This window comes from Citrus clementina, unplaced genomic scaffold (assembly GCF_000493195.1).
Source record: "Citrus clementina cultivar Clemenules unplaced genomic scaffold, Citrus_clementina_v1.0 scaffold_7, whole genome shotgun sequence".
NCBI lineage: Eukaryota > Viridiplantae > Streptophyta > Magnoliopsida > Sapindales > Rutaceae > Citrus > Citrus x clementina.
The window spans coordinates 21,059,783-21,071,869 of NW_006262075.1; the positions used below are offsets into that span (position 1 = coordinate 21,059,783).

General features: G+C 32.0%; 1 protein-coding gene across 2 annotated transcripts in view; it reads left to right on the forward strand.

Annotated features, from left to right (window-relative positions):
- The first annotated feature begins 3,824 nt into the window (after window positions 1–3,824).
- The window catches only part of LOC18037331 (uncharacterized protein At5g08430), a 9,957-nt gene continuing 1,694 nt past the window's right edge, over window positions 3,825–12,087 (forward strand). The window contains exons 1-6 of one of the 2 annotated variants that reach the window (XM_006428155.2): window positions 3,825–3,911; window positions 4,121–4,927; window positions 6,023–6,135; window positions 6,882–6,941; window positions 8,095–8,145; window positions 8,802–8,872. In XM_006428155.2, the coding sequence (XP_006428218.2) occupies window positions 4,267–4,927; window positions 6,023–6,135; window positions 6,882–6,941; window positions 8,095–8,145; window positions 8,802–8,872 (956 nt within the window). In that variant the 5' untranslated portion in view covers window positions 3,825–3,911; window positions 4,121–4,266. The remainder of the gene's footprint in view (window positions 3,912–4,120; window positions 4,928–6,022; window positions 6,136–6,881; window positions 6,942–8,094; window positions 8,146–8,801; window positions 8,873–12,087) is intronic. The other variant, XM_024180851.1, reaches the window with a different exon arrangement.

Here is a 12,087-nt window from a genome sequence, read left to right on the forward strand (position 1 = left end):
GTATGTTTTAGGAAATTTATGGCTTACTTTAAGAGGCTTTGCATTCACCATTGATTGAAAAGTTGTCTCATCAAAGTGGCAATCTAGAAAATGTGCAATGAAAAGATACTCATTAGGGATTCAAGATATCTAATAATTGAAGATGAGTTGAAGAAAGCATAAATTCCTAAATGTCTTTAAGGTCCCATCTTTGTGCGTTAAAAGGGTGATATAGGAACATGCACATCACAACCAAAAGTGCGTAGACGAGGAATGTTAGGTTGTTGACCAAATACAAGCAATAATGGAGAATATTAATAATAAGCAGTGGGTCTAACACGAACTAATGCCACAACATGTAAAATAGCATGACCCCCTGTAGATATTGGTGATTTTGTACGCTAAAGTAAAGTTATTGCAATTAATTGCAACTGTTTTATCAATGATTATATCAATCTATTTTGTGTATGTATATATGGAATTGAATATTCAACATCAATATCAACTGATACACAATAGTCATCATATGTCTTAAATATAAACTCGCAATCATTCTCTAGACGTATGATTTTGATTGGATACTCTAAAATTTTTGCCTTTAATCTTATAATTTAGGCAAGTAATCTTACAAATGCAATGTTCAGTATGCACAATAAATAGACATGTGACCACTGTGTAGATATATCAGTCAAAACCATAAAATAATGAAATAGTCCACTAGGTGGCTGGATTAGTCTACATATATCTTTTTGAACTCTGTGTAAAAACAACGGAGATTAATGACCAATTTTAGAAAGGGATAGTCTAATCACAAATTTTCCTTGTGAGCAAATGGTACAAACAATCCCATTGGACAATAAAATCTTCTGGTGTTTAATAGATATCTATAAAAATTTTCAATAATTTTACGCATCATTGTAGATCTCGGATGTTCAAGGCGATCATGTCACAATATAAATATTTTTAGACTTGTGAACTTCTAGTTCATCATAATATAGCTTTGAATTGCATTTATGATTGCGTAATATAATCTTGATGAGAATGCTTTGAGCTTTTCTTATATGTATTTCTTCCTTGAGACAATTTTTAGTAATGCACAGATGTTCCACATTATTTTCATTTAATGTCATAATATGATATCCATTTTGGCAAATATCTTTAAAGCATTTTGGATTATTAGTTTTGTTCCACTTGTTAATAAGAGGGTAGCTCTTCTAGAGCCTTCTAATAGGTCTACAAGACTAGATATAGCATTTAATTTTTTGTCGAGTAATTTTATTTCCAAGAAGTATTTTTTCTCTTAAAGAATGGTTTGTATGATTTCACTCTTAGCCAAGCATACATCCTTAACTTTTGATTCCAAAATAGATAATTTCTTTCTAAAATCCGTAATCCTATATTAAACAAAAGTTTATGTTAGACATCAAGATTAGATATAAAAAAAAGAATACAAAAGTTGAACATATTAGTAACTTAATAATTATAACATAATAATAAAAACTTAATTAATGTAGACATTTTTATCATTAATTAAATGGTCGATTTTACCACTTGTATCTTCAAACAAGTCAGAGATATCAAGGTAAGTTAGGTCAACAAGATCTGAGTTAATGACTAAATTAGTTTCAATTTTTCTTTTTCGTTTCTTGAATGCTTAATAGAGGTCTACTAATGTTTGTTTGTATTGTAGATATGCAACTGATGTCTTTTTCCTCTATATCAATAACAAATTTGTTCATCATCATATCTAACATTTTCCCCTCCTGCATCATTTTCTTTACTATGCCTCTCACAGATGTTTCATTTTTTGTGGCGACTATTTCTGTTGTTCAGCTGTCCTGAATGCTTATGAAGACCACAAAGTTAATTACCATGACCTTTTTTGCCTCCTTGATTACATCCACTATTTATATGTGTATTTGCATTCGCTTTTATATGTGTATTTGCATTTGCTTCGAAGAATGGTTGAGAGCCAATTAGACTTATTTCATGATTTTTTTTAGAAGCCTATTGTTTTGTTCAACAATTAAAAGAAATGTTATCAACTCAAAGTATTTACTATATTGACGCTCTTGGTGTTGTTGTAGGATAACATTTGATGTATGAATAGTAAAAATTGTCTTTTAAAACATATCTTGATCATTAATTTTTTCACTACACAATATTAGTTCTGAAGTGATGTGGAACAAAGCAGAATTGTAGTTATAGACTATTGCATAGTATTGTAACCTCAGGTTTAGCCACTTGTGTCTAGCTTTTTGAAGGAAAATATCATTTTGGTAGTCAAATATGTTCTTGAGGTTATTCCACAAAATTAATGGATCCTCTACCGTCATATGTTGAGATTTTAGGCTCTAAAATAAATGACGGTGAAGGAAAATCTTTGACTTTTGATTTTTTTTTCCTATGAAGATGTTTCATGTTCTTCCTTTATAGTGCCTTTTAGGCGAATAACTTCAGGTGTTTTTTTGCATCTAACACTTAAGAAAGACAATTTCTTCTAGAAACTTCAAGAGCAGGGATTTGTAGAATCCTGAAATTCGTTATTTTAAAAAACCTTGTATTAATAATTAAAGGAAAAGAAATATGTATTACAATATAAATATTAAATATGTAAATATAACAAAAATATAAAATATGTAGAAATCTCAAGTTTTAATTTTTAAAATCATAACTAGAACTTCAAATTTTTAATAAGATCAAAATTTGAAGTTCTCATTACCTCATTTCCGTTGTAAACTTCAGGGTACAACAATAATATTCAAAGGCAAATATGTGAAAAAACAAATTTTAATTTATTTTTTTTATAGGAGGTTAAACAAACATATAATCAATTAAATTAAATATGTTTTATTAAAATAATAATAACATATTAACAAAATGATAACAATGTAGGCAGTATTATAAAACCAACTATATAAATTAAAATTATTATAAAAAATTAAATTGATAACATAATAAACTAATTATAAAAATATAATAATAAAACATAAAAGAAATAAGTGTAGACAGAAATAAATAATAAAAATTAAACGGCCCACGTGTTATAAATAACGAAAATAATTTTAGAGTAAATAAAAGTACTTTTAGGTGGCGTTTGTTTTTTTGGCTGAAATCTGAATAGACCTTAATTAGTCTGAATTCTGAAAAAATCTGAATGTCTGAATCTGAATAATATGTTTATTTTTTCGTCTGAATCTCAAAAATTAGTATTAAGTTGTTTGTTTTTTCAACTTAAAAAAGATGAAAATATGTACTTTTACATCTGTATCCTTATTAAATTTGAATGTCAAATAAATAATATATTAAATACCACAATATTTTAACATTTATAAGTAAAATTATATTCAAGTGAATACATAATTATTTTAGAATTTCAATATATAAAATACCATAAATTTCAAATTTTATCGTATATAATATAAGAAAGAAAAAACAGTAATATTTTTATGTGGGGTAAATATTTATGGGTGAGTTTTGAAATAGACATGAAAAATAAATTATAAAGTAGGGATATTTTTGATATTAGTATGTAATTGACTTAATTTAGCTTTCTCCATTAAGTAAAAAGTCAAAAAAATTAACTTATTTTATTAAGTCAAAATTATCTAAAAAATCTCATTAAGTTATAAAAATAAACACCCCTAATTAACTTAATTAATTAAATTAAATCACTTTAAGTTATTAAGTTAAAAAATAAACGCCACCTTAATATCTTGTTAATAACTTGTTGTTACTGTAAGTTTTTTATTATTGATTAATTTACAAACTAAGCAACTCTTTTAGGCAGAATTAAGGATAAGGCTAAATTTGTAAAATACCATTTGGTAACGTTGGGAGTCGTCTACCCCGACCCCCTCTCTCAGTAGCATGAGCGGTTTTTCAGAGTCTTACACTGATACCGTTGATGATCAAGCCAAATAGAAAGTAAGGTACGGTTTCGCCTTATTTTATGTTATTATTTTATTTTTGGTTTTATTTATTTTGAAGGTTTAGGGTTTGAAGTTAGAAAAGTTTTCTTGTTTTTTTTTTTCGATGTTGGACACCAAAGTTCATCATTTTTCGAATTCGGTGTTTGCATGCTATTTTTAAATTTCTTTTTTTTTTTCTTAATTTTCATTTTCTTTTTGGAATTTCTCAGACTTGAGTTGGAATGCTGCTTGGTGGTTGCTAGTGGCCCTATGACTCGTTGTCTCTTTTCAGGAAATTTTTCGTTTCCTATGCTCAATTGAAAATATGAACATTGTGGGTGTGCTGCCATTAGTAAAATTTTGATGCTTTAATAATATGGGTAGTAAAGCAGATCAAGAGTCATTTCTTTGGGTGCCAGAGTATGATGAACCACTAAGTCCTCAGCTAACTAATTTGAAACGAAGGGGCAGATCAAAGAAAGTCAAGTTTGATGGTTGGGGATCAATACCACTTATTGAATTTCTTCAATCACTTGGTAAAGATACCGCCCAACAGATTTCTCGATATGATGTCACTGACATTATTAATAAATATGTTAATGAGAATAAACTGGTTCACTCAGTGAAGAAGAAGAGGGTTGTTTCTGATGAGAGGCTTCTTTCTCTTTTTGGAAAGAAATCGTTTCTCCGAATTAAAATCTATGATCTGCTGGAAGCGCACTATGCTGAGAACCAGTTTGAATCAGATGATGATTTTTTATTTAGTTCAGATGAGGAGAATAATTTATTCAGCTCTGAAAAACAAAAAAGTAGAAAAGTCCCTTTGAAGAAATTATGTTTGGAAACTCCCAAAAGCTGTTGGGCTGCCATAGTTCCTGATAACATAAAGCTTGTATACTTAAAAAGGAGTTTGGTTCAGGATCTTCTCAAGGATTCTGAAACTTTTGAATGCAAAGTAGTAGGAAGCTTTGTAAGAGTCAAATCAGATCCTAATGATTACCTTCAGAAAAACTCTCACCAGCTTCTGCAAGTTATAGGTAATTTGATGTTTTATTGTTCAGTAACTGTTCATTTGAAATCATTACTTTTCTGATATACCATGTCCATTTTGCTCTATCCATTTTTACCTTTGGATTGGAAACAAAGAAACTTGTTTAATCTTTGAGAGTAGTAATTAATGTAGAATTTGGGCCAACAAAGCCTTGAGAATCCGAGTGGTTAGTTCAGGTGGAACCGGGATTTTGGGTTCATCTGACATAGTAGCTACAATGGGAGATTCAGAATGCAGGGGTGTCACTTCTTTTACATGAGAAAGATAATTTTAAAGTGCAGATTATGGAAATAAGTTAAGGAGGCGATGCAGAAACTCATTATCATGGGTGTGCTCAGAGTTCATTACGTGCCATCAAATTCCTGCAATTTGGATGAGCTTCATTGTGTTATGATGGACACTGTTTGTTTTGAGGGGTACTGTTTCAAGCTGAATTAGATACTATTGGGCTTAAACAAAGTGAGCTGTTCTGTGTGTATTGTGGCAAAATATGCTTTAAAACTTAAAAAAATCAATGATGACATTTTAGGGCTTCAAGTTAAATGTTCATTTAATGATATAATACTTCTTCTTCTCCTCTGTCGCCCTTTTATTTACAAGAAACAGAAAATGCTAGAAGCGGATTGTACAAAGATTTGTACCAGAACTCTGCTGAGAATAGTTAAAGGACAATTACAAACTGAAGAAATAACCAAACAGAAGAGTCTTCCTACTAGTAACATACTATTTGCTAATTGTCAATATTGAAAAAGAATAGGACATTCTCAAATTTGTTGGAAACTGAAGGCTATAGAGAACCTAAGTACTGCACCTATCCCATAAAATGCAGATTTTTCTTCTCTTGTGTATTTAAAAGATCATTTGATTTTTTTCTGTCTAAATAACCCATAAAATTTCCTTGACACAATATCTCCAAAAGACTTTTGCTTATGTGACTGTCTTTTTGTTTTTGGGCAGAAAGCTTTTTTGAATTATACGAGAAGGTTAACAATTATAATAATGATCAGCTTGATTCTAATTCTTCAGTTCTTTTATTATCTTTGATAGTTGACATTTAATGATTTCAGTACCAATTGTCTAGGTACAAAAAAGGTCCCTGGAACTGATGATAAGAGTACAGAAATACTTCTTAAAGTTTCAAATTTTGTCAAAGATATTCGGATTGCCACACTTTCGGATGATAACTTTTCTGAGGTAATCTTCATATATGGCTGTTGCTAATTTATTTTGATTCCGAATAGTCATGGATCTGAAGCCAAAAAGTTACCAGGCAACAATTATTCAGATTTTTACTTTTTTTTTTTTAAATGTTGATAGATGTTATGCCCCTTCTTTCTTCCCCTTTAATGCTGAAGCATGTTTGTAAAGTTTTTAAGAGTTGTTTGGAAAAGATATATCTCCTCTGCCCCTGTGGTAGTACTATCTTTTTCTAACTGTGAAGATAAAGTGTAATTGCACCTGCAATATTTCCTCCTAAATGCTTTTTTTTTTTTTTGGGTTAAATTGGAACAGCAACTGCACATATTCGTGGTTCGAGGATGTGCATGTGATGAAAATTATTCGAACTGAATTAATTTTGTTTTCTTCATCTTGGGAAATTTTTTCATTTTCAAGGAATAAATAAGAAATTCAAAATGGCCTTTATACCATGTAGGTTCTTTTTATTGCTATCATACACCGTAAATGGTGTATGATTAATGTTCAGAAATTGAACAATGTATGCTGTTGGTTGCGTTTGTTTTCGTGCTGGATGATTTCTTCTTATATAAGGCCACTTACTGAGCTATTTGAAACATTTATTAGCAACTAAAAGCCTGTCTAAGTCCATTATTTGGTTTGAATTTGGTTTCTGTTTTAGTATCACCTACAAGAAAAAATGTATATTTATTAGTGTGTGGATATATCTTGTCAGCATTCCCAATTTGTTTTCTTGTTTGTAGGAAGAATGTGAAGATTTGCGCCAGAGAGTGAAAGATGGTTTGCTTAAGAGGCCAACTGTTGTAAGTTCGCTACTGCTTTTTATGCGTAACTATTCATTATTTTGTTCTCCATATCTTTTCTAATGATCACATTCCTTATGCTTTTACGGTAACAGAAAGAACTTATGATCAGGACGTCCAGGTTATCATTTTCTGTAGTCTATGCACAAGAAAGCTTACAGCACTTTGGTTTGTTTTGGCATGTTTATTTGCCTATTTATGAAACTGTAGAGTATGTGGCTGTGCTTGTATTCACATCAAAAGCATGCGCCTATTTTAGACAGTTTGGCATGCCATTAAGAGATTTACCGATGCCCATCAAGGTTTTTGGTAGAACTGATTTAGCCTTGTGGCTTACCTTCATTTGAGAGTGCAAAAATTACAGCATGTTCTACTTGTCTACGTCATTATGTGTTCCAATTGTGGGTTTGGGAAACAGATATAAGTTGAAGAGCTGTGCAATGATACAAGGGAATGCTCTCTAATGATATTTATAGATTTTAACTAGGGGCTGACTCTGGTTATGTGAGATTTCATTATATTAAAAGAGATCTGATCCATATGATGCTGATGCTTGATTAAAGATTAAAGTTTATTTTGGGGATTCTATGTTTTTTGTCCTTTTGAATACTCTTTTTTTTTTTTTGACGGTAAGAATCTGATTATTGAAAGTTTGGATAAATCATAGCTTGGCTTTTATGGTAGAAAGGCTTGTGACTTGGTAAACCTAGCCTAGAGTGTCATTTAGGTGAGACAAAGACAATATAACTCTTTTCCCATATGTAATGAAAAAGGTTTCGTTTAAAGTATGCATTTTGCTTTGTAGAGTCTTTATTGAAATGATAATGCCTATAATCAACCATTCTGCTGAAAAAATTATTGTAATTACTTTTTACATCTTAAAAATTGAGAATATATAACGTATTATTTTCAGTTACTTGCTCGTATGTTATAATTTTTGTGTTTTTATTTTATTTATTTATTATTATATAAAAATACATATGTTTAAATGCTCTAATTTTCATGGAAAAAGAATTGCAGATTTACCACGGGCAAAAGTCTGCAGTGATTTGTGTTCTGGTTTTCCACCTCTACTTGGCGAACTTTTTTTCTATTGAGTGAATTTTCTCTAATAAGTTATTCTTTATTAATGTACTTTTCAAATCTTTTCCAGGTGGAACTTCAAGAAAAGACTCAAATCTTGCATGAGGATATAACAAAACATGTATGTATTTTGTGTAGTTTGACTAATTTTAGGTTCATTTTGTGTAGTTTGGCTCGGCCTGTGGTATTGCTTGAAAATGCCTTTTGAATTTTTTTATTTATTTTTTCTGATCTGCTAGCTAGAAGATTTTTGGAACCCTTCTTTGGACATCTTGTTCACCTTGTGTAAACCTCTATTTTCTATAAATACAATCTGTTTCTTGGCTTTTAACAAGTAATTAATAACATTTTTCTGTACTTCCATATCTTTGTATTTGTTCAATGAGTTGACACGTCCCTGTAGAGAGAAGAACTTTTATTTTCCTTTTTCCTTTTCAAATTTTATTTCTAATTTATTTTATTGATATTGTTGTTGCTGAGCATTAGAGACCTGAATTACCATTATATTTCTATTCATTCCATTTATTATTATCTTCCACGTCTATGATTAGTTAGATATAAAATGGCTTGTTCACTTTTAACACATCAAATGTGCCCTGACACTTATATTAACAGTTTTGTATTATGGAAGATTATTTGTATATTTTCAATTCTAGCATGAACTGCAAATTGCTGGCATAAATTTAATATATTGGTCATTGTCACTCGTAGATGTGATCCAGACTTGGCTTTAACTTAAGGTTTCTCATCCTTTATTTGTGCTGTGTAACATTTCAGTGGCTTGTGAGGGAACTTGCTTTGCTGCAGAAGCTCATTGACCGAGCCAATGTAAAGGGATGGCGCAAAGAATATCCTCAATAACTAGTGTACAATGGTTAGTTTGTTTATACATGTGTAGTCTGTTTGTTTTTGGTTACTAGTACAAGAACTGCCATGATCCTTTTTCATCTAGACACATTGTGAATATGACTAAAAATTGTTAGGAAAAGTAGATCTAGTTAAAAATTGCTTTGACAAGTTGTCAAAGCAATATTCTTAAAAAGTTTTACCGCAACTTAGTGAAGTAAAAGTACAATGTTTTTTCATGTTGTAAATTTTGCAATGATTTTGAATCAAAGTTTTCAAAAGTAGTATTCTTTGCTTTTCAATTGGGAATGTATGTTTTAAAATGCTATATTTGAGCCTGCAACTGGATGCCAAAGTCTGTAAGAGCAGCCTTGGGTATTGGGTTTGGATTCAGGATTTTAGGCATAGGAAGAAAGGGTGAATTTCAAGACTGGTTTGAGATTTCGGCTGGTCCTTTTGGATTAGGCTTTTAGCTAGAGGAGGAACGAGCAATATTTAAGGTTCACTGGCTCTTGGTCAGCATTTGTTTGTCAACAAAGGCACAAATAGTTATCAAGAAAAGTAAATTTCTTTTGTGTTAGTTTGTAAGAAACATTAGTAGGAAATGTGCACTTCCCATTAAAATTGCAGGATGAGAATTTTGCAGTATGTATCTTCCTGCAAGAACTAGAACTAGTTATTCTAGGGTCCACATCTTGACAGAAATTTAGGTAGGACAGTCCCATTATGTCGCCGTGTTGATATGGTAGGACCGTCCATCAAAACTTTGCTACACGGGGGAAACATTCCTTAATTTTAAAGACCCATCATTTAAAAATTAAAAACTCTCCTTTAGGTGGAAAAGTTTGGTTGGACAGTCCCGCCATGTCACTATTTGGTGGGGCTGTCCTTCCTAAGTATTTCTCACGCATCTTTCCTATAGCCAAATGCAGTATGTAAGGGAACATACTACAATTAGGATCTCTAACTATATTAAAGTCAGGGACAGTCTAAAAGACAAAAAAATTACAGATTTCAATGTACTACAGGGCAAAACATACTGCACCATAGTCTGTGTTTCTTTTGTTCTTTAGTGTGCCCCTGACAGTAATATGGTCTTGGATTCCTGATTGAAAAATTTTTATGTATATGTAAATATATTGAATGATTTTTGCTTCTTTTCATTTGAGTAATTTTATACATATATAAAATAATTCCAGTCAGGAATAAAGTCAGGGACAAGATAAAGGACAAAATAACACGGATTTTAATATACTACAGGACAAAATACACTGCATTAGAGTCTGTGGATTTTTGTCTTTTAATTTGTCCTTGACTTTGATATCAGGGTGGGCAAAATTGGGTATGGATCAATCTGATCAGATTTTGGATTGTTTAGGTTAGGAAGAAAGTCATCCGTATTCAATCTGACTCTTAAATCTGATCTGATCTGGATCTGAATCCGATTGGGTCAAAAGTTTGGATTGAATTCGGATTGGATCAGATATTCATAAATCATAAACTCGAAAGGAAGAAGTTGACCTAGCTGCAAAATCCAAAATCATAAAACTTCGACGACTGTAAAATGCATTTTACAAGCAATCCTTGTTAATTTGTCCTCACTTAAGCAAGATTTGGACTTCATCTCTCATTCTCTCTAAAACACACACAATATATTTTACTCGATTTTACTTCTAAAAGTGGAAACAAATGAGAGAAGAAAATTGCCATGAACGATATTGGCGGCTTAGCAAGGATGTTGTGGTGGATCCGATAATGATTGGCAGTTTGGCTAGGTGGAGCTTTTGAGTGGCCAAAAGGTGGACATTGGAGCTTATTGATGCCAATTGAAGCTGTTGCCTGTTGGGTTTGGGAGGTGTGGGTGGCTGAACCACGAATGGTGGATGGGTTGGCCAAACTTTAGGGACAGGCAGCTGCCGTGCTTTTTTTATGAAATTAAAGAATTTGGAATCTGAAGAGAAGGAAATAAATGAGTGAAGGAAAGGAATTAAAGAAAAAAAGAGGCTACTGGTGCTTTCTTTTGATTGAATTGAAATCTTTAGGTTAGGGATTTTGCTTTACTGTTACAGTTTAGCTTTAATTTATGTCATTAGTTTGGATAGGGCCCACATCTGATTTGAACTCGATTAGTTCGGATTGGGTCAGATAGGATCGGGTTGAGTTATTTGCCCACCCCTATTTCAATATGGTGGGATCCTTGATAGGAAAATTATTATATACATACTTGTATGTATATATTTTCTGTCTCTTTTCTCTGTTAATTGAATGGGCTTGGGTAGCAATCGCTGCAATTTTTGTTTTCATTTGGGATGAAATTTTATTGTAGATCACCCAGCTATTGAGACACAGGTATTCTACACACGAAAATGCAAAAATCCTAGGTGCATCTCTTTATCTAAAGTTACTTATTAGGGGAAGAGAGATGAGGAGAAAAGAAAAGGGCTTTGTTATCTGTCATCCATATTTTTGCATGTTGCCTTCGCATTCCTAACAACTAGTGTTCTTGGTTTGGAGGATTGCTTACTTTTTCCTCTCTGCAACAGTGGAAGAATGCTGAAAACTTAATGAGGACACCTTTTTCCTGTCTTCCATGCTGAGTGGCATGAGCATCTTATCAGTGAATGGAGGTTTAACAGAATGCATTTGTATGGTTTAGGGAGCATTCCTTGATATTTGGGAATCTTAGTGATGCAAATTGAAGGAATTGAGATTTTATCTTGATGAATTTGTAGTCTCTGGAGAACTTTCCTACATGATTGTTCTTGGAGCGAATGGGCGAGTACCTGCAAAAGACACTCTGGTGCCCAAGTTAGTGTGATGTTTATGGCTGAAATGGAAAACTTAGAGAAGAGATAAAGGCTTTTCTCTTTTTGGATGAACAGTGTTCTATAGGTCTTTATTTGTAGTCTTTTGGTGACTTGGTTTGTCCTGAACCCTATTCCAAAGGACATGCATCATCTTATTTGACCAATGCACGTGCCTATTGGCTAAAGTAATGAAGCTGACATGCTTTCCAGATATGTGCCCAGTTCTTACTTTTCTTACATTCCTGGTCCTTTTTCTGGGTTTGATCATTCCAGTTTTAGTCATTAGATTTCCCATTTACTAAGTTTATTTCCATTTTGGTTGCTTGGGGAACTCATTTCGGGTATGATGTCTGCGGAATGAATTCCCTCTCATCGTTTGGAGGGACACGTGGCAAAGCTTGATTCCCTTA